At 35.2% G+C, this 24,206-nt stretch overlaps 1 protein-coding gene across 1 annotated transcript; it reads left to right on the forward strand.

Annotated features, from left to right (window-relative positions):
• Positions 1-675: 675 nt before the first annotated feature.
• On the forward strand, positions 676-22,313 carry LOC149087045 (acidic mammalian chitinase-like). The gene is made up of 9 exons (XM_089231265.1): positions 676-888; positions 9,663-9,849; positions 17,593-17,884; positions 18,058-18,184; positions 18,291-18,400; positions 18,602-18,731; positions 21,155-21,322; positions 21,470-21,589; positions 21,693-22,313. The coding sequence occupies exons 2-9, from the start codon at positions 9,714-9,716 to the stop codon at positions 21,828-21,830; spliced, it is 1,221 nt and encodes a 406-aa protein (XP_089087391.1). The 5' UTR covers positions 676-888; positions 9,663-9,713; the 3' UTR covers positions 21,831-22,313.
• Positions 22,314-24,206: the final 1,893 nt, after the last annotated feature.

Here is a 24,206-nt window from a genome sequence, read left to right on the forward strand (position 1 = left end):
CATCAATCAGGTAATCATAACACACCAAACCACTAATAGACAACTTTTCAATATTATGTAGAGCGAATTTTGAAATTATTAACCACCAGGAAGTTCATTCGAGTGTCATACGAGACAAGTTTGTTTCAGTTTTTATAGACATGGATGCAAGACATGTTTTGAATACATAAATTTAAATAACCACTTTACCCGATTGACCAAACCGAGCTGTCAAACTGACGAATTAATTCAATAAGAAAAACAAGAAAAGTTACTTAATATTATACATGAATTTTAGTTTCAGTCATCATAAGAATAATGAATATTTTTCGGTTTCTTTTCTTTTTTCAACAAGTTGCGGTTTTTTCAATGGAAGACGACATTTTTAGTCGTGGCTCTAGTTCTAGGTAGTAGAAAAAAAAATAAAATAAAATGTGACATTATAAAGCCTTGAGCGTTTAACCTAGACATGATATATACGTTACGGCATCACATCTCGTTGAGGCCAAGGGCAAGGCAACGTACAGGGAAAAAAAAAGGCCGCCTTTGCCTGCCTGCCTGCCTGCCAGTGAGTTTGATGCCTTTTTTTTTTTTTTCGTATTTCATGGGCAGATCCTGCTTCCATCTAGGCTTCTTGTGTTGTTAATTTTTGTCTTTTCTCTTTTCCCCTGTTATTATTTTTCCCCCTACTACTGTAGTCTCTTTCTGGAGAGTTCCAGAAGTAGATGAGCTCGCTTTTTATGGTAGTAGAACTCGGTCGTGGTAGATATCGGTGGCCATTTAACGAGTTGTGAATAAGGCTCATCACTTCTGTTATATAATAACACACAGAAAGAAAGAGAGAGAGAGAGAGAGAGAGAGAGGAGGTGTTTGTCTATATTGCCTTTTGTTTGAAGGTGGTTTAAAGAGGTAAGTGTTAAAATATTTTCACTTCTTTATCGTAATGACTGATTGTGTAATAATGGATGGATTCGCGACTTGAAATGTCAAGAAAATTTAGATTTTATCAGTGGGGGTTTTTGACGGATAGGACCAGAGCATGACCAAAAAACTGGCCTTAAATCCTCTTTCACTTATTCTGAATTTTTTTATTATTATTGTTTTTTACTTTTTTATTTTATTTTGTCAATGGCAATTCGATTTTGTATTTTGCAGTATAAAGTATTTTTTTTTATAGAATTTATATTTTTTTGAATTAATTTTTTTTTTGTTCCCATGCCCCCAACAAACGCGTTTACATGATGTCAGACTAAGAAATGTGTGCATGAATTTTTCTGTAATTTATTTTTAATTTTTCTTATTTTATTGTTTACGTCAGTATTTTGGTTTATTCTTTTATCCGCAATTCTATTCAATTCTTCCCTGCTAAAGACTTTGTTTAAGGAAATGAAAAAAAAAAAAAATTCATAAAATGCTTATGCGCTGAATCCCCTCGAACGGGTTATGACGGTCCTGAAACACCAAAATGGAAGAAAAATTATTTCACTAGAATATAATTACTTAGATACATTTTTAACTCGATGCTGTTCGAAGCATAATTTATTTCATGTGCAAATTCAATTTTCCAATTTAATTCATTATCATTCAAAGTCAACTCGGTCATTTCAAATTTATAATTTTCCACTCATTATTTCATTATCATTTCAATTTAATTCATTATCATTTCAATTTAATTCATTATCATTTCAATTTAATTCATTATCATTTCAATTTAATTCATTATCATTTCAATTTAATTCATTATCATTTCAATTTAATTCATTATCATTTCAATTTAATTCATTATCATTTCAATTTAATTCATTATCATTTCAATTTAATTCATTATCATTTCAATTACATGATATCATTGAAAGTTAATTGTCATTTCAATTTAATTCATTATTATTTCAATTTAATTTTTCCCATTATTTCATTGAAATTTCAATTTAGTTCATTATCATTGCAATAACAAATTAAATTAGGTTTTCATTAACATAAATCAATGTCAATCTAATGATTTTGATGTTTAGTATTCATAGTATTCATCATACTTTCACGTAATATCGTGTAATTTTTATATGAGAACTGTTTTTTTTTAATATGTTATGTTTGAATATTTTTCTCTCTCTCTCTCAATTAAACCTCTTTCAAAATATTTTCTTTTCTTTTTTTTTATTTTGTCCGATAACCATTAATAAATTTCAAGTGAATCATAGAGTTTTTAGTTATTTCTTGTACCCCCCCCCCAACCGAATGCAGTAATTTTACAAAAACTGACTGTATAATTTAATAATTTATTATTATTAAATTACTTAAATTATTTCATTCAAAATTACATCGGTTCAGATGCCAACTTCACAAAGAAAATATTGTAGTTGCCGTCATTTTTCATGCGTATAATCGGCAGATGCAAATTTTACAAGTTTGTAAAAAAAATTATTATCGTATAGTCCGCAGTGGCGTATAAATGCACATGGGAAAACTTCATTCTCATCAATAACTGAAATGAAAGAAGTTATTTGTCAAACGCCGTTTTTTTGTAGATAATAAGAAATCGTATTATCATTAATTTTTTTTTTCAAAAACTATGTAGAAAAATATCATATTGTTTTTTTTTCATGCAGCACATTGATCAAAATCAGGTCGTTGATTTTGATCGGAGGAATTGTAACAGTTTTATTTCATAGGTGGCGGAAGGGGTTCTACTTCATTAATGTTTCTCACATGTAAGTGACTTTAAACTCATGGGACAAAATTTAAGCGGTGATATAAAATACCTAAAAGCACTTTTGGTCATAGAATGCGAAGTCTGTAGAAGGTGTTTTTAGAGAGTGCACAACAACACTTCACCAAAAACAAATACGTATCATATGTTTCCGGATTTGCTGCGATATGTGCTATCACCCATTCGAGGGTGCATATGCACCTTTGGGTTGGATTGTAATTTGTCTTTATAGATGCTACGCCAAACAATGATCCAGCGGTACTTGTGGTAGAATTTGTCTTAGCAAGTTTGACTACATTACAATGAACTTCACCCTCGAATGTTTGATTGCACTTATTGCAGCAAATCCGTCGGAAAAATATGATACTTACTTCTGATGTGCATTCTCCAAAAATACCCTTCTGCGGTTGCGATTCGACCATGCATTCTATGACCAAAAAATAGGAGTCTCATATCACCTCTTAAAGTTTGGCCCATGAATTTAGAAACACCTTGCATAATCCTCGCCAAGACATTCCGATGTTTGTTTTATGGTATAATCCGTCAATTATAAGCAGAAAAATACAATAAATCTCTGTGAACTATTTCTTTATTTATCAAAAAAATACTTCTGTACTTTTATTACCTACTTCTGTTCATATCAGATCATCCAGTTTTGATATGTATACAGCCCCTTAAACCTCGGTTTAATGAGCACTCAGAACAATGGACACTTCTATTTAAAGGACATTAAAGTCTGGTCTCATGGGAATCCTTTATTGAGAGGTTTCATTGTATTTAATATTTTATAACATGAATTTCCGTGAAAAAACAATGTTTTTAATTTTTGTTTCCTTCATAATTAGGAAAAATCGGAGTTTTAAAAATTGTTGATTTATCCATGCGTTTCAAAATCCAACTTCTCGAATTTATATCAAACAAAAACTCACGTTTGAAATGTATACTAAAAACTTAGGAGTTCGTATTTGTATCATTTCTATAAGGATTGAAAAAGTAATCCAGGTGCTCAAGGTGTCCTTGACATTTCTTTAGGAGGTCAACCGTCGCGTGTAGCGTATATCATTGTGAATGGAGGTCATTGGGTGCCTTATAGTGGACGAGCAGGTTTAATAAGGTTCCCGTTTCTCTTAATTTATTGCAAGACGAAAGCATAAACTATTTTAGTAATCTATATCTGATGTACAGATTATAATTATAGTTCCCGTACTCTGAGTAGTTTTTCTCAAAAACTGCTTATCCGAATAAAACCAAATTTTTAGGATATCTTAATGAGACCACGAGAAAGACACACACATTTATGAAATAAAAAAAATATTTCAACTTTCGACTACCCGGTGGAAAAGTGGCGCTTTTTATTGCATTTTACAATTTGCCCATAATCCATCTAACGTATATGCCAAGCTTCAATGGAAAACGTCTACCAGAACGGGAGCTATATAGGTCTGAATAGTTTCAATATACTGACACTACTCCGACCTATGTAGCAGCAATTCTGGGGGACGCATTCCATTGAAACTTGGTATAAATGGTACATGGTCCATGGGAAAAAGAAAAATTCAATGAAAAAGTGTCAACTTTTCACCTTATGGTCCAAAATTGAGAACCTTTTTTTTCATAAATATCTCTCATGGTTTCATTAAGATATCCTAAAAATTTGGCTGTATTTGAATAAGTAATTTTTGAGAAAAACTACAAATAAATACAAAGTCACGAGTCCCTTCATAATGGAAAGAATGACAGGGCTAATGCCTAATCAATCGAATTTTTTCTGGATTTTTTACTATAGATTCATTAGAAAATCAATTTAGTATGTTCACTAAAAATTCTGACCTGAAATCCACTTCAGGATATGGGGACGCTATGTCCCACGTACATGCTCCTAATACCACGTACTAACCATAAATATTAAAAAAATGATCGATGTGGATGTCATATTTGTTGGGTTAGATGTGTAGTTCTCTCGTTAAAAGTAGGTCTGCGGCAACAGGTGCATCAAAAATACGCCGGCTTTAAGAAATTGATATGGACTAGGAAATATGGGGGCAATTTTTATACGCCGGCAAATACTGTAATTTAATTTCACATACCACTTCCCTAATAAGCTATAATTACTGAAATTAAAAAAAAACGCATATTTTTTAAGTCAGAAGTAATATTACCATAGTAATAATAGACTAGCACTGAACCCCTTAAAATGATTTAAGTTTCGAACGGGGAGTCATGACCTCTAATGCTTCAAAAACGGGACTTTTCAAAAATGACAAAAAATTTTCCTTAATTGCAAATCAAATGCATAAAATTCCGTGTTAATTGAGTCTTCCAAAATAAACGAAATAAGAAGTGAATGATAGTTTAAAAGCATATCTAAGGGAAGTTAACTTTAAATGCGGTTTTGTCAGACTGCAGTGTGTGGAACTTGAAAAAATATGTCCGCGTAATAAATATTTTAGAAAATACTAGTACTTAACCGTACGTGCACTTTATAAACTGGGGGATTTTTAGCGAATCGATACATGCAGGAACTCGTCGAGGTGCCGGACTCGTGATGCGAGGATCCGGGTTCGAACCCCACAGTGGTGGTCGGCTGAAGTTGGTTTTCTGTGGTTCCCAACTTCAAGGCGCAAATGCGAGCCGATCTCCCCGTTAAAAAGTCTCGCCACAGAGAGCAACAGTCCTACAACGGTAAATCATTCAACCATAACACTTCACTCATAGTTAGTAAAACTGGGGGCAGATGACAGTACTACACATAACAAGCATTACACAGAAACAAACTTTACGTCAGGTTGCACTGCACGTACACGCACATTCCCGCATGTACCGATTCGTTGGGGGGTTCCGCGGGGGGGTTCATGGGTGGTGTAGCAGTAGTAGGTAGGGGCTCGGGGATCCATAATGTTCTTAAGTCAGCCACCTCGTTGGGCAATTTGCCTGTTGTGGCGTTGTATTTGTATTTGTATTTGTATATGTGTCCAGAGTGTATGTGTGACGCTGACGTATTTTTGTTTCTGGAGTTATGCTTGTTTCATGTTATGCTGTTGCTGCCATCTGGCTTTCATATTTCGAAGTGAAAATGGAAAGTGCCTGAATTTAAAAAAAAAAACTTTAAAAAATTGCTGAAATTTTGTAGAAATATTAAAATGACATTTGAATTGTGGGTATCTGACCATTTGTTGAAATTTTCAGAATTTTAAAAGTTAAAAAAATATATTAATTTCAAAAATGTGAGTTAACCTTTTTTTTTAAAGAATTCCATTGATCAATAGCTAAATCGTAGAAGTCAAATAACACATGCCGAACACGTGTCAAACATTTGTACAAAATTTTTGCATTTTTGGTGCAGTAATTTCTTTTTTCTTACCGGTTGGGCTGCAGAAACTCCATCTATGAAAAGGACGCTCGCTCTTTGTTTCCTCAATACTTTCATTCCTTTTGTTTTTCTTTAGAAAGAAACAATTGGATGATTAAGAAATTGAATTTTCTGGATGTTTTTGCCAAAACGAATATGTATTTGGAAATAAAAGTGATTTGTCTCCTCCGGGAATCGAACCTGGGTCCCCTTGCATACCGGGAAAGTGCGCTACCCAATACACCAGAGTTTTTCAGTCCGAACAATTTGTGGGTATATTTCGTTCCGAAAAACACTATCTCTTAATTAGATTGATTGACGCAAAATTTTTTGCATTCAATTTGTGATCGAGGAAAATATTTTCTTTAATCACTTTTGAGAAATCGACTTTTCTGAAACCTCAGAGTAGTCATAATACTCTTCAAAATATTTATCACGGTAAATAAAATGATATATATCAGACTGCTTCACGAATTACATTGCAATTGCAGTCGTGGAGCAAACAATTATTGGAAAAATTCGAATATTTTTACGCGTGTATGCTAATTCACTATGGATGCTATTTCTTCGCCGGAAAGAAACTCATTAAGTCGATAAAGATCGAACAAGAAAAAAGATATGAATGAATCACACCCGCTGACAGACATATCGAAAAAAAAAAAATAGTCAGACAGGGCGTGAAAAGGGTTGAACAGCAAGAAAGGTCAAAAGGGTTCATAACTTTTCGCCCAGCCGGGTCACTGTGCCGGGTCAAATCGTAGTAGAAATCCTACGCAATAAATCCATGAATGAAGAAGAGTCGGTTTTTTATTAGAAGAAAGTGAATGTGATTGTGTAGGTTTGGATCGGTTTTGTTTCCTCATTGAGTACCGTCGTCGAAAACAATCCCGTGGGACAATTCTGGATGCATGTACTGCCTTGAAGAGCCAATTTACATCCATAACATATCATCCAGCAAAAATTGGCCATGTTTAGACCAACTCCTAGCGTTTCAAACGTCACAGATATTTTTAAGTTGGATCGTCACCGGGACCGGAATTGGGCAGGTGCGAAGGGTGCGGCTGTACCTGGCCAAAAAATATTAGGGGCCAAAAAACTGGCTTGATTACATTTGACTTTAACATTCTTAATGTTTGATTTGACGTTAACAAAAAGAGTTAAACTTAAAAAAAAAGTTTAAAGTTAACAAAACAGCTTAAAATTCTGTCCAAGACCCACGGGCCCTACAAGGGTGGAGCTAGCAGGGGTCCAGCCCGGGAAGATTCTTATAATTTTTTGTTTTTCATACTATATATTTACTATGGTGGGGCCTCCCAAAGATCTTACCCTAGGGGTTTTGCTGCAGGATGTGGGGGTCATACCAAGACTTCTAAAATTCAGGCATCGAACCTTCTGGCCTAGGGCTTTCAAATAATCCAAGCCAGGAGAATAATGCAGGTGGATCTAATACTACGAGAGCTGTACCGGGGGGTTGTCACCCATGGGTAGATAATCGGTTCTCTACCATCCCCTAACTTCAAATGCCTAGGTGTAAATTTGTAATTTTTTAGCTGAGCAACAGCAACTATCTTCCAAATTTATTGTCAAAGGTTTTTTTTTTTTGCTTTTTTTTTGCTTTTTTATGACCATGAATAGCAGTTTGATATTCATTCTCAGGTGCCAAATGTAAACCTGACATGCACCATGATGTTCATGGACACTGGGGCATTGAGAAAACCCCGTTTTAGAGGGCCGCAAAGCTGTTTTCGCACCGGGTCGCTAAATACCTAAGCCCGACCCTGGTAACGAAAAGGTTGTGCGTTTTTCTTATGTTTGGAGCAAATGAAGGCTAATTTTAGTCAACGAATATTATTATGTGCACGTGTTACGTCCCCTTCACGACCTTAAGATGCTTTCCAAGTACTCTCAAAATTTCGTCCTTGTGTAATTCAGCTATTTAGAAGACATGAAAGCCATCTATGTGACAATTCACAGTACCTACATTAGCGAATATTTTCCCACATTAAAATTTTCAGAAGGAACGACATAAATCAAGTTAAAATGGTGGGATGTCTGCTAAGTATGATGGATGTGATATATGTCAATTTCATACAGTTTGTTTTGAGTGATCAAAGAGAAACGGGTCTTGAAAAATAAGTCTGAAACAAGATGAGTTTCAGCAGTATATCACTCACTAAATATCTATCCAAATTAGATGTCCAGCGACTAATTTTAACGAAATATCTTTCGATTGCACTTTTAAGAACTTTCATGATCTCCACTGATGTTGCGAATGATCTGTTTGGGTTCGATATCCATATTTTCATGATATCGTCATCCACTGCAAGGATTATTCATTCCTATAATCAACTCTTCTTGACTGAAATTCCCGGATTTAAAACTCCCTGAAACTCGCGTGAACTATGGGGTGCACATGATTCAAGATCTCTTGTTCTGAGCTTGTTCAGATGCGGATAGGACTGATTTTTGTGATACAAAGCGTGTACTAACATGATAGAAATGGTCAAGGGAATAAGGCCTGCTCGGGTTATCGGAGTGTATGTCAAAGAAATCTACGAATTTAGATATCTACTACACGTCCGACATGTTGAGTTTTTTCTTAATTCCCGTCAGGTCAAAATTTTTCTCATCTTTGACTCATTCATGCACTACATAAGACATTGTGGCGCTGCGATCGTCACGAGAAAGCGCCACAGTACCCCTCCCCGGGCTCTCGCGTGAACCGGTACTCCTGTAGTTTCGGTGTGATGCACCGTTTCATGTGTAGTAAAAATAGATAACGAGAAATTTATTCATACGGTGGTGGTACAACCTTGTCGAGCGCGGGTAGAAAGACCAATGAATTCTTTTCTTCCTTCCCGGAAGCGCGCGCATAGCCTGGTCTGGCCCTTCATAGACCCATACGGGCAGCCCTTAAGTTGGCAGTTCGCTCCCAAGGGGCAAGGAACCAACGTAAAACTTTGATTCTTGTCTGGTTCTGAGCTGTCTACAGCTATTCATCAGAAAGCTACTTAAATTACGATGGAATGGAAAGAAAATTAAGATTGAAATCAATAGATTCTTCTACGCTAGAGAGTGTTTTCCATTTAAATCGGTATACGTCATGCTAATTTCTTAACAAACACATGACCGAATTTCTCAAGTTTCCTGGTCGGGTATCCAAACATCTCCAGAATCATTTAAATTCTATTTTCTTCACTGAAGATTATGGCTTTGACTTTTCACGGACGTGCTTTAACACGGTGATCCTGTACCAAAAAATATACGGAAATTTTCGGTCTTTGAAATGGCTTTGAAAATTCACCTCATTCTTTCATCGAGACGTTCCTAATTTCGTGATGACCCGTGAAATGTTTGGTATGGGGGCTCGTCAAAGATCCCAGCCTATGGGAGGGCCCTATTCCAGGATGAGGGCCATGGGTAGGAGGGGCACTACACAGTACACATCTCATAAGACCATCAACTTACCCGTGTTGCGATGAAATTATTTGTGCAATACGATGGAAAAACGCAGATGAATTATGCGGCTCCGAAAAACTTTCAGAATTTTTGGCGACTATAATTTGGAGAAAAAAAAAATATTTATCAGTGGGAAATATTTTCTCAATGGTGTTTTCTTCTTTTCAGAATATGGCTTAAACTTTGGGATAGAAAACTCAGACCATTAATATGTAAGAAATGATTTCCGAATACTTCTACAAGGCGATGGCCCTGATGCTGACCGTCGGGGCCTTGTCTAAGATCCAGAAAATGGAGAGACAGGATCAAGAAAGGTCAGAAAAATTCGCCAAACTCTTAGAACATGATGAAAAAGGTATGTATTCATTACAGAAATCTGATATTTAACTGATCACTCCAGTATTCAGACTTCGCTGCTATGCGCTAGTGCGGGCATCGTGATGGACTCGCATCACCAGGAACAGTTTTCGAACCCCGCCGAAATGACGGGATAGTGGTGGTCAGGTGGAGTTGGTTTTTTGTGATTTTCAAACTTTAAGGAGTGAATGCAAGCCAATCACCTATTTAAAAAAAGTCGCTCCCCCAGAGGGCAACTAGGCCTGTAACATAGAAAAAAAATTCCACTCAATGACACCAGAAGCAAAAAACTTAACCTGCCGAGTTGTCTGCTTCCGAATTCGGAAGGCAGATTGCAGCATTATTCGAACACGTAAAAACAATACCTAAGAAACGAACTTCACGTTAAGTTTACAACATTCCAACATGTATACTCATTCATTAGATATTCAAAAGAGAAACATGGACGAGAGATGCATGTGTGGTTTATAAAGTTGGTCTGATTTTGCCCACTCCGGAAGAACTCTGGAGGAAAAACTCGACTCGCAAAAAAACTCTAATAGTGTTATTGTATTGTCTTACTCTATCTAAAGAGAAATACATTAATAAATCTATGGTATGGTACCACTACTCTTAATAAATCTATAATTGTATTGTATTCAATACTATTATAGATTATAAAAGTTAGAGAAAAACCATTGGAAAAAAACCCGTTATCATAATAAAACGCAAAACGAGATTTTAGCACCTCCATCTCTCCCCACCCAAGTTTTCTGTAATAAGCTGCTGCTGCTGACATAAAAATTATATAAATAACTAGCTATAATACCCGGCGCTCCCCGGGTTTTCTTAAATTGCATTCACTTTTCAATTGAGCATTGAAAAAGGGACAAACCATTACAAAGGCATGAACTATCATACATAATACTGGCAGCATTGTCCCCTCACTATGAAGGTTACCCGTCAAGGTCCACGGGTTCGAATCCGAGAATAGAACGTCAGAAGCAAGTTCTTTACCGAACCAAGCCGGGGACGACCACCGACAGATGGCACCTCCATTTCCCACCCAACTCCACGGGTTGGAAATTGCCGTATGGCGATATATGACTTGAGTTGGGGGTGCGGTAAAAAGTGATATATAATTACTAAGGGCCGTATTCATCGGCATGGTTTAAACTGTAGTCGCAATTTTTGAATAATCGATCAACATAGATTGGTTAAAAACCTGAATTCAACCAATCCGAGTCGATCTCTTATCAAAAAAATTGTGACTATACTTTAAACCATAGTTTCCCAACCTTTTTCTCCCATCACCCCCCAACGCAATCCTATGTTATACTCGTAGCTTCTACCGACCCCCCCCCCCGGAACATTACGTCGCCCCCCAGGGGCGTTAACGCCCACGTTGAGAATCACTGGTTTAAACCATGTCGGTGAATACCTAGGTCTATTATGTTTATGTAGGCTACAACATAACTTGCTCCTTCGTGCTTCAGTATCATTAAAACCAAAAAAAAACCCGGGTTTTTGTCAACACTGGTGATATAGTAATAGTATTCAAACTTCAATTGAATTTAGCTGGAAAATGAAACATCCTGTGTCATTTCTAATTCGACCTGATGGAAGACAAAAAAATACGTGTACTAGTTTGAAGATCTAGATTTGAATCTTCAATGTATACACACAAACTTCTTGATTTCCTAATCATTTACTGCTCGAGATTTATTCTTTCCTCTGCTCATCTTATACCAGTCTCGGCATGAATATAAATTATATCTCAGTTACGGTTAAAGAGCGACCGACACCTGGTCATTAAAAATCACGTTTATGAAGCGTCTCGGTAAAGTAATGAAACGAGTTTGGGTGCAACAGCAGTCAAGCTTCGGTCGATTGTGGACTCGCCCCTAATTGATAATCATCAGCTTGAGGGATGAATGATGGGATATCATGATGGTAAATTGATGACCCCGCTCGGACTGAATCTAGAGCAAATGGGAAACGGATTCCGTCCTTTTATTTTATGTAGTATTAGAAAAAAAATGGAAGATGAGTGAAATAAAATACAGAAAAACCATTACAGAGTTCCTACTGAACCAAGAGAGTTTGTGTTTCTCCTCTTATTTCATTATCAGTTATCACCGCAAAACAGGATGTTTGCGGTTGTGTGTCTGTCATTTATTTCTATTTATTTAGTGTCTTCATTTTTTTTCTTTTTTGTCCGTATCATGGTCAACCCCACCCATTACAGACATTATATGTGAGTGAATGATTTCGGTCTCTTGGTCAATTTAATGAGTCTGATTACTGTGATACTTTTTTTTTGTTCTTCCCAGAATTTTTACCACATCCTGCATCAAGGTCAGACTAGAAATTTGAAGTATATTTCTTATTGATTGACTGACTGACTTCGAGTGACCTCCAGGAAAAACGTGACGGAATTTTTTCATGGTTAAATAGTTATTGAATACACAGTACATAGTTTTACTGTCAATTACGCAAAAAAAATTTCTTTCAAATGGTTTGCATATTTCTATTTCTGCACAATCAGCAATATACATTTCAAGCAATGATTTTTCCGATCTGAAGATGGGTCAAAAATCTTTCACTGTCCAGTGGCAGCGAGATTTTGTAAAACGCTGCGTCAAAAACTTCACAAAATGGGAAAAAAAGTTGATGTCAGCTGTGATACTAGATTTTATCATGGCTCTGCAGTCTTTGTGTTGGATGAGATTTAAAATCCGTAAGAGCGTAGCCTCCGGGTAAAAATAGTGCTAAATATCTTTCTCATGAGCAATCCCCCCCCCTCCCCCACCCAGGACGGTGTTTGTAAGCTCAGGCTTTCAGCCCCGTAGAATGCGTAGCCTCAGAAAAACAATTCCCAAGTCAAGTGAATAAGCCAACACCATGAGCGCTGGATCAGATTTTCTGGGATAAAAGCAAACTGGTACATCAAATCTAGCTACTCTATTACAAGTGGTAATTAATTAAAAAAATTAGCCCTAATACAAATTATACATTATAATTTAATCCTAACCTCTGTTTCTCGTGGGCGAATATGAATTTTTCAAGAAGGCGGAAAGCACAAATGCTCAAAATTTACATACATATATTTGACAGTCCGGAAAACCACTGCAGAAAATACAAATAAAATTCAAGCCTGCTCAAAAATGGTCACATGCTAAATGGTCTAATGGTCACATACAAAAATGGTCACATGCTTAGGCCGGTATTACACTATAAAAGTTTGATAAAAATTCTTTTATAAAACTGGAAAAATGTAACCAATAAGCACATCTGTTACATTCGAGTGAACTTACCTGATCCGCCTATTGGTTGCATTTTTCAAGTTTTATAAAATAATTTTTATCAAACTTTTATAGTGTAATGCTGGTCCAAGGCATATCTTTAAATATACATGCCTCGATTGTTATCAAAAAATTGTCGCGGTGTTTCCCAGCTCTACTTATTATTATCGATACAGAACACGAACGCTAATCACACTTTTTTTTTTTTTGATCAGCTTACACAACATTGACCTTTACAGTAATGATTCCCTGGAAAAAAAACTCTGGGTATCACGGCCAATTTTTTTTTTTTTTTTTTTTTTTTTTTTGGTGTGGTCCAAACAATCTTTAACACAGATGTAATTATAAAGGCGGATACGAATTGTGAAGAAGAAGCAGGAAATGAAAGAAACTGATCATTTTCCCATATGCAATATTTATTAGATATCATTTTTTCTCTCCATTTTGCTGGAAGGGATACCGTTTAATAACCATCAAAATGCTCTCTTTCTTCTTCCAGCTAAGATTTCGCGTTAATAGTGTTATAATTCGGGTTTGTGTTTCATTTCTTTCTTCTGCTTTTTTTTTTTGCCATTGCCTTTTCTGGTGGTGGTGAGAACGTCCATAATACTGTGGGTTTTAACGTCCTTGATTGAAGGTCAAGAACACCGCCGCCGCCGACCTTCAAAAGAACAAGTTTATGATAGAAAAAAAATCTATAATCTCTCTACTAACGGTATACGAGGAAAGTTTGAAAGTTTCAGCCAATGGATGGTGGAGTCTTCATCTCAAGTCATAATACCAGGAAGCCTTAATATAAACGATCTATTTTTAAATCAATAGAGTGAAATTTTGTTTGTGCACCAACTTCTACACTTCTCGACAAAATATTTGCGAGGATTTCTAAGAACCTATCTTTATGGTTAGGGGATCATTCAAGTATTACGTCAGCATCGACGGGGGGATGGGGGGGGGTGTTTCGGATTTGATGACTTTTGATGACAAGGGGGAGTGGGGGTTTGAAGGTTGCTTACGTCATCAACCACCCCCTTTTTGAAGATATGAAATATTCTAAGCAGCTGACGGGGGGAGGGGAGTCAGTGTTTTGCTGACAACGGGAGAGGGGATCAAAAATGGCTGAAAATCTGCTTACGTAATACTTGAATGGCCCCTTATGGATGGCAAAAATTATTTAAAAATAAAATAAAATTCTCATTTTTGATAAGGACGTTCAGTCAATTTAATTTCAAGGTAATACATGCACGAGCTGACTTTGATTTGATGTCCCCTTTCAACTATGGTCGGAGATGTTTGATACGTCAGCAAGTACAGTACGTTACATGTTATTTCTAAACATATAAAAAAGATATGCACTATTTTAAATTAAAAATATGGTAATAAATTTGTTTTGAAATATCTTAGAATAAGTGCTTTTTCGCACTCTCATATTAATGAACTCATTGATAATGTCATAAAAAAAAATCGAATTTTTTAGTTTCTTTATCTTGAATATGCAATAAGCTAAAGACAGGGCCGGAAGCAGAAAAGGACAACGTCCCCGGGCGGGAAAATTTGGGGGGCGGCAGTTTTAGGTGGGAACAAAGAACACCATTGCAAAATTATCGAATTTCAAAGTTGTGGGGGGCAGCAAACTAATGTTTGCCTCGGGCGGAAACGTCCCTTCTAAACCTATAGCCTTATTTAAAATTTGTGGCATTGCGTCGCAAACCTAAAATTATTGGAAATGATGAAAATTTTTGCTGATCGTCTGAGAAAATATCTTCAAGATCGTTTACAATCTTGATCAATATCTTCAAGCAAAACGTTTTGGGAACATTGCCCCTCACAAAGTTGGGCGCTGACAAATGCTTCAGCCCATCACCTTGGGTGGATTTTCTGATCATTTTTTTCATATTTTAACACTATAAATTCATTACAGAGAGGCCCGTGAAAAATCCGGCCTTGTGGCAAGCAAGAGACCCGAACCTATAGGACCCCGGTGCAGGATGTGAAGGCCAAGTTCTACAAATACACAGAATCTTCATGAAGATTTGAGGCTTTCTTTCATGTCGATCAAACATGCAAACTTTCTTGTTATCGTTTCATAAATCATTTTACGGTAAAAAAGATGTCAAATATTAAAAAGTCACATTCAACATTGTGACACACTGAAACATATTTGTTTCGAAGAGTTGATATTGCTTCTGTTGCATTCAGTATTTCTGGGACTTTACTCTTTGCTCGAAAGAGTTTCATAATTTTGCTTGTGTCACCACACGATTCCCCTCAGCCAATTTTTCCATAGAGTGCAACTCGAGCATGCTGTGTAAAGTCTATTAATGATTGGTATAATATTAAAATTGATATTTAATAGGATTTGCTAACAGAGGGCACTTTGGAAATAGTATGACGTGATTTAAGGAAAATTCTTCCAAACTTTTATCGTTTAAAATTTATAAAAATTTCAGTAAAATATATGCAATGAAAAATTTTTGGCTCCCTCTAAAACCCTGATCACAATGCTAATGTTGCCCATCGGGACCTGAATACATGTATATTATCCACTAGCGTCGTTGCCACAGTGCGGTCGTGTGGGCATCATGCTGGATTGTCATCGCGGTTCGAACCCTTGTTGGCGGCGCAGTGGTGATCGGATGAATTTGGGTTTTTTGTGGGTTTTCCAACTTCGAGGTGCGAATGTGAGCCGTCACTTCACAAAGCATTTGTCACTCATTTCAACATATGAAATGCAGGTTACAGTGCCGGTTTAACCGGTTTAACACAAAATGGCCTAACTCCAACAACGTAAATACATAGGGTAGCGCATGTTATAGCCACTAGAATAAGGGCCCCTATCCAGTCGCCTTAGCGCATGTAACCGATTCCTTATTCCAAAAACAAAGAAATGTTTACGAGTTGCATTAGACGGTTAAGTAGCAGTAGTAGTGTCGGAGACGGGTTTGCAATGGGTATTCGAGCACCCACAGTATTTTGTATCACCAGATTGAGCACCCCCAGAATTAATTCACAAATCGAAATCCCCTGTATAAAGACCAAGTCAAGCACGACAGGACCAAAATGTTTACCGACGCCTCTGATATTATCGCTTTATATGTGCTGCAAATCGTTGCGAACTACAGGGTATCCCATAAATTCGCAAATAGTTTAAAATTACACAAAAATTGAAGAAAATGGCGAATTTGAATGGGTTTACGGAAAAAATATTCTCACGAAGGAATTTTTTTTCACAGGAAAAAAATTACTCCAAATTTTTGTCGATAGAAGGCGCTTCGCGAAAGAAAATCACTGGAAATATACAAATCAGAGACCTAAATGCAGGGTGTACGATTAATAATTTACTCATTTTTAAAATTTTTCTGTTACTGGCAGTGCCGTCTTAAGGCATGGGCCCACCCGGGCACGGCCCGGAGGCCTCAAGAGAAAAGGGGCCTCACAAAAATGAAATCTGGTTAAAATTTTCAAGAATTTGCCTGGTAGGGTCTCAGAAAAATCACTTGGCCCGGGGGCCCATGATGCTATTAAGACGGCTCTAGTTACTGGCGCTTTTACATAACGAATCCCCCCCCCCATGCTATGAACACGAATTTACAATGTCCTTGGGGGGGGGGGAAAGAACGAGGGAAATCCCGTTTTAATGCTTATTCTGCCCATGTTACTTCTATGGAAGTCATTTTCCAAAAATGTTTTGTAATATGTGTTTCAATAGGGATGCACATTCAGGCTAAAAACATAGATAGCGAAATAAGGTATCCAACCAGTCCAACCAGCTGATAAAACAAAAAGTGAAAATTTTCACATTTGTGCTTCTAGCATGAGAGGGACGTTAAGGTTTTTCATTGGGATGTTGACATTGGTGGATGAAGGACTATTGGTGAAGTTATTGTACCTCAGCCACAAATGACCAGATGAATCTTTACGAACGTTTCATACACAGAAGAGATTGAAGAAAGGTTCCGGTCTCGAATTCTGTGATTTGTTTCCGTGCAACGTGCTTTATTGACAAAATTTTGACCACATTTAAATATACCAATTCCTTTGATTTTCATGAATTTTCAAAGTAGTGTTTACGAATTTATGAGAATTGATAACAGACAATAAATAATTAATGTAGTTTTATTAATTAAATTTCGAGAATTGCTTTTCAGAATCAATTTTTTTTTCATAATTGAAGGCAATTTATAGGAAAAATTTTTCTTCACATTGCTGAAGAAAATCTTAAATTAATGAAAGAGATATAATTCCAGAATTAATGAAAACTCAGACTTATAATAACTGAAGAATCAAGTAGAATTCAATATTAACAAACATTGAGAGTTTTAAAAAATTGGAAAAGAAATTAAAAATAATTCCAGAACTAATGATAATAATTCGAATGAACGTTTTATGAATTTTTGAACTATTACTTATGGGATACCCTATTATTAAATAGTAACACTGAAATCTTCGAATTTTTTCAGCTGAAAAAGCCACTTCCCAAAACGTTGTTTGCTACTACAAAGTCGAACGAAATGAAACTGGCCGACTTCAGCCGGAAGACATAGACACGAAGCTCTGCACGCACCTGATCGTGGGTTTCGTCGAAGTCCGATACGACTTCATCATCCCGAAAACTATTCAAGATCTCGACGGATTCAACAGGACTACGGCCCTGAAGAATAAAGACAAGAAAATCAAAGTTTTGCTTTCCGTCGGAGCCAAAAGCGGGAAGGCGTTTTCTAAAATGGCTGCTACTTGGATCGGAAGAGAACAGTCAGTATACGGATGGTTCTTTTGATCGATTTCTTAGCAATAAAAGATCTTTCTTAAGGACGGAATCAGAAAAATTTTACCCTTTCTTACAATAATTTGTTGCAATTTGCTTTTTTACACCCCTGTATATTCTCACATTTATATTTTCCCCTTTTCTTTCTCTCTCTCTCTAGGTTCATATTATCACTGCTGCATTTCTTGGATAAGTACAATTTCGATGGCGTAGATTTAGACTGGGAATTTCCAGCCTGGAATGGGGCAAATCCTTTCGATCGCCTTCATTTCACTCAGTTACTAAAGGTCAAACATTCACATCTTCAACTATTTTTTAATCAGTCAAAATGAAGCGTGATTATTAGCATTAGAAAAAGTACTCATGAATAATGAGTTTTTGTTCTTTTTACAGGAACTTCGTTACGTCATCGATCAGACCAAAAAGAAATTCTTAATTAGTGCCGCTGTTGCTGCTCACGTTGCGATAATTGACACCTCTTATAATGTCCCGGAGATTGCAAAGTAAGTTTTTATGTACCATAATTACCAAATAGTATTTTAAAAACTAATTTCATTTAATATTTCCACTGGAAGCCGTGTCACACACAGATGTTAAATATTCTTTTTATAATATTTTTTTAATGAAAGAATAGTTTTTCAGCATAATGATGAAATATAACGATTTTTAGAAGAAAGTAACTTTGTTAATTGCATTTATTTCAGGTACGTTGATTTCGTGAACTTGATGTCTTATGATTTTCGCATGTACAACCCTGAATGGCCTTTCACTGCTCATCATAGTGCGCTGTTTTCCAGAAATAGTGAAAAGGGTGCGAATTTCTACTTAAACGGGGTAGGTTACATTTTTTTTTACCCTCTTGTATTTTATAGAACCGGGGTTCTCAACCTGTGCTCCATGTACGATTCCCAAGGGTCCCGCGGCCATACAAGGACAATAAAATAAATCAGTAAATTTGATAAATAAATAGAAAGAAGCCTACGGGGTTCCGACATAGAAGTTATTCACAGTAAAACGCCTCTTTTGCGGACACTCGAGGGACAGAAATGTTCGTCCGTAAACGAGGGGGTGACCGCATTAGAGGGGTGTTCCCATTAAAACTGTAAAATATGGTATCAACAGTAACTGAAATGGTTCTGTTTGCATATGAACGAAATTCTCACAATATAAGGTGTATTCAAAGTCATGAAAGTACATAATTACTGCTCAGATATACAATTGAGATTAAATAAGAAATGCTGTGCGAAATGTACATACTGTACACATTTAAATCTTTTCCCAAAATATTAATCGATGTTTGATGGATTTTGCTGAATATTGTAACTGCTCAAACATTGATCGCATGCGGCCCAGCTGTTGACTAACCCTAGTGTATATCATTGACTGAATATCCCTCGATAATTTTTCGGCAGTTTTTTACCTCTTTCTTCTCACATTTCGTCATTGACATCAGAACTACAATTTATTATGCATCTTTATTTCATGACGCACACGAAAATTTTCCAACCGGCCATTTGAAGTTGACGATATCGAGTTTCTCTGCAGCTTTCTCGATGTTTTTCTTGTGGAATCGGGTCGGAAACCCGTAAATATTTGTTTCTTGCTGAAACATGCCAATCGTACACAACTGCGTCTATGGCAAGTCTTTTTGTCTTCAAACATTTGCTTTTCCTAGTGTGATTTATGTTTTTCAAAAATTCTTCTTGCCACTGTTCCTTTTGCTTCAAAATGGAGCATATTTGTTGTCCTTCCAACATTGAATGCATTTGCAAGACCACAGGAACTTCCATTCTACGTTTTTCATTGTTATTCGATGGCATCAATTTTTTTCTCTTCTTAATCTCTTCTCTCAGCAATAGAGAGCGAAGATTACTACAGATGGCCATATTAAACATCCGAAACGATGTAAAATATAGGAGCACAACTAGAAAACTGACATCATCATCTCGTCAAACATTAATAAAAAAAAACTTCGTCAAAATTTCCTTTAAAAGTAGCTAAAAAGTGGATAGAATATTAGAACTTGTGCTGCCATCTAGTGATCATAAGTTGATATTAAATTTCAACTATTGGTGTCCGTACTGGGGTTTTAATCCAATGAAAAAGTCATGAAAATGGTGTCCGTGCCCGTATCAGGGTGACTGTTAAGCAGGGGTTCAAAATACATTATTTAAATAAGCTTTTTTTTTGCCGGAATATTTTGTTTGGCCGTAAAGGAGGGGTGATCGTTAAGAGGGGTTTTACTGTACTAAGAAGGGATCCAATCTGGTCAATAAAGGTTGAGAGTCGCTGGTGTAGATCATAGTTTTGGATTGTAATATTTTGTATCGGTTAAAGTATTTAATAGAACAAAAACAATGAGTCACCGGGATGTGTAAGCCGCATCCAGAAAAATGACCGGAGAAAGAAAAAGTTTTCATAGAAACGCCGTGGCTTTCAACATATTACATCTTCATATATGCCGGACATGATTTTCATCCATAAAAATATTTTTTTTTTAAATGCTAATAATTTGAATTAAAACTAAATTTTGTGCTTATAATGCTTTCCAAGTTTTCTTTGAGACATTTATGATATTACTGAATCCATGGACATTATTCTAAAGAAAAAAAATTTACAAATACAAATACAACGCCACAACAGGCTAAATGCCCAACGAGGTGGTTGATAAAAAGATGCCCATAAAAATATGGATGTCATATATTAAATAATATATATCATATATTAATAATATATAATAATAATAATTAATAATTATAATAATTAATAATAATTAATAATTATAATAATTAATAATAATTAATAATTATAATACATAATAATTAATAACCATATTATTATTATTATTATTATTATTAATATTATTATTATTAATAATAATATGATGTCATATATTAATAATAATTACCTTACACATTAAAAAGAAATGCATTAAAAAAATTGCATGAGAATAATTAAAATCCTTCAAAGTAAAATAAAGTTTTAAAAAAAATTAGTGGATAGACCAGGGCATTGAATTTGTGGCAAGAGCTAAAAATTAAAGCTAGATAAGCCACAACAGGTCAAAGTAATAAAATATATATTTAAATGAAATCATACGGAAAACGCCATCTACTAGCCTAATAAAGATCAATAGCTCTCGTGAATGAAAATAAGAGCTTTTCATACATGTATATGGTTTTTATTAAGATTTACAAAAGACAATTTAGTGATTGTATGGTTTTTTTTTTCTTTCTTATTTATTTTTGCAAAAAAAGGCTTGGGCAGCAGGTTTCTGGGAAGCAAGAGGAATGCCAAGGAAAAAGATTATGCTGGGTATACCTATGCATGCTCATACCTATAAACTCAAATACCCAACATCTCATGGAATGGACTCTCCAGTGAGTGGACCGGGTATAGGAAAGGGGATGATAACATATACACAGGTAATGTATGCTGTAGCTCATAATTTTCCAAATAATAAAAATATTTAAAATAAAAATAAATAAAACTTAAGTAATTAAAGTAGAAAAATGATATACATTTTAAAAACAATGAATAATATTTCAAATGTATTGCTTCTTATGTTCCAGGTATGCAAATTTTTGAAGTCGGGAGCCATGCAAATTTTTGACATATCAACCAAAGTTCCTTATGCAGTTCTAGCATATGACTGGATTGCCTTCGACAATGAGCACAGCGTTTCATTTAAGGTATGGGATACCATCCCCTCTTGATCTATTATTAAATATCTACTTTACATGCACTCATCTACAGGAGAGATTTTTCATGACAAAATTTTGGTTTTATTTCTAGAGTCAATATGTGAAGGAAGAAGGCTTTGGTGGAATCATGACATTCAATTTAAATGATGATGATTGGGCAGGAAGTTGTGACAACTCAACGAAATTCCCACTTCATAAAGCCATATCGAAAATCATGCTTAAAACATAAGGATAAAGTTTGGTAGAAGGCAAACATCTCTGAAACGCATGCTACTATTTTCTCTAATATGCAGTTCTGTCAAGAGAACTGGGCAAGATAAATGCTTTGTCAATGCACTTTTAGGGAAAAACACTAAAATCATATAAACAATTCATACCCAGAGGAAGCAAATACTAACTAGAATGGTGAAGTAAACACATCCTGAAGTTGAGAAATATTTCTCATACATTCCTAAAACAAAACTCGAGAAATTTTTAAGATGAGTAAAACAAAAACCCGAGTTTTAAAAAGCTAGTCATATTGAAAAATCATTCATATAGAGATATTTATTTTATGATTACATTTGTGTATAAAATTATTCAAACACCTGAGGAAATGCTCAAATTGTATTTTATGATTACTTGTGTGTGTGTGAGATTCTAATTTTTCATTTGTCAAGCCAGTTTCATAAAAAAATTGTAACAATTCATACAAATAAATTTTTTTTATGTATGTGCATTGTTTGTAAAAATGTTACCAATACAAATTAGCATATTTTGATTCCTTTTGTCACACTTTAATCCTGACTATCATTATGCATTGAAATGGGAATAATCAGACAAATAACAATATGATTCAAACTTATTATGAATGGCAACACATACATGATGAAATCAAAATCTTAGCACAAAGCTGAAGGCAGATGCCCTAACCAGCAGCTAATGAAATGAAACTGCTATATCCTGCTAGAAACCATTTCGCATGAGATAGTACCAAAAGTTGATCTCGAAGTATAAGAGTATTATTGAAGGTGCATGGAGGTTTGTGATTGACAGAATTGATGACATGACACTTAAATGTCATCAATCCTAAATCACAATTCGTTTATTTCACGGCTGAGCTCCTCACAACTATTATGGAATATGACACTCTTATTACACATTTTTTTCAAGAGGCATTTTAAAAATCAGAGTCATTTGGCTAGGCCTATACAAAAAACAATGGCTAGTTTGTTTAATTGATTTGTGCCATTCACAGTAATTTTGACTGGTTCTTCAGTTATGTAATTGAGATAATTTCAGCAGTATATCATAGCTAATGTTCGTGTAACTGACAATTATGAATGGTGTGGAAATTAGATATTCTTCAGTCATTTGAAATGGCTGTTCACTGATCAGATTTTGTGATGGAAAATGACACAGCTCAAGCAAATCATTCTAAACTCAAAGCTAACGACAATCCAGGGGTGGCTATGAAGCTGCAGATAGGGCACCATTTTAGGAGGGTCACCAAATAAGGGTGAAAATTAATTCAAAGGGTGAAAAAACCCTTTGTCTACAACAAAATGTGGGCCGGGCAGCGCTAAAAATAGGTTCTGCACCAGTACAGATTTTTTCTCGAGCCTGTGACAATCACATTTTGATCCAAAAGAGAAAAATATTTTTTTTTTGGTGGACTTCATAAAATTAATAACGACCTTCATTCCGGAAGTACACTGAAAAAAATCAAGCTATGCAATTCAAGAACCCCTACATAACTGGCATATGATTGTATGCACAGGGTTTGAAAAAAAAATTTACTAAGGCATAAAAAATGTGTATCAAAAAATAGCGGGGATATGTAAGTGCTCAGAATTATTTACATATTTCCTTCCTCTAACTTTCTATTTTTTCCTAACCAATCAAAACATACGTTTGAAACGCCACTCATATAATCGCACTGGCTAATCAGACAGGTATAAACAGTTCAGTGCACACAAAAAAAAATTTTTAATACACATTTCTCTTCCACACTGTTAAGCTTCAAGTCCAACCTTATCATTCTGCAATTTGTACATAATGCTATAGTACACGGATGTATTTTTGTCTTCAACAAATACAATTTTCATTTTCTAATAATTTAAGGTAAGGGGCTCATAAAGAAATGTTGGCCAAATTGAAACTTTCCACAAAGTCTGCAGGCCACCACCTCATATCATTTAATGTCATCTTAATAGAAGGGGACCAGGTTAAAGTTATACATGGACAAAAATAATTGAAGACTTTTATTTATTTTGAAATTATTTCTTTTTTTTACTGTCAATTTTAATTAGTTCCGAAATAATTTTTTCACTAATTGACAAAGTTATTGATTAATCACTGATTAAATTAATTAATTCTGAGATTAATTTCAGTCTGAAATGACTTTAAATTATTCTTTAATTATATATTTTGGCAATTATGAAAAAAATATTTTCCTTCTCAATATATCTTGAAATCATTTCTTTCAATGATTATGGAATTGTTCTTCCATTGATTGTGAAAAAATTCCTATCAGAATTTACGAAATTATTTCTCTCATTGATATATATTACTTTTTTCACTAATTCTGAAATTACTTGATTCAAAAATTCTAAAATGACTCTTT

This window comes from Pholcus phalangioides, unplaced genomic scaffold (assembly GCF_987345545.1).
Source record: "Pholcus phalangioides strain wild (caught in Gottingen) unplaced genomic scaffold, Ppha-v1.0 ptg000004l_1, whole genome shotgun sequence".
Lineage (NCBI taxonomy): Eukaryota > Metazoa > Arthropoda > Arachnida > Araneae > Pholcidae > Pholcus > Pholcus phalangioides.

Coding starts and splice junctions, on each gene's coding strand:
- LOC149087045 (XM_089231265.1), top strand. CDS start 9,714: ATGATTTCCGAATACTTCTACAAGGCGATGGCCCTGATGCTGACCGTC. Junction 9,850..17,592: donor CTTAGAACATGATGAAAAAG/GTATGTATTCAT, acceptor GAATTTTTTCAG/CTGAAAAAGCCACTTCCCAA. Junction 18,732..21,154: donor CGAATTTCTACTTAAACGGG/GTAGGTTACATT, acceptor TTGCAAAAAAAG/GCTTGGGCAGCAGGTTTCTG.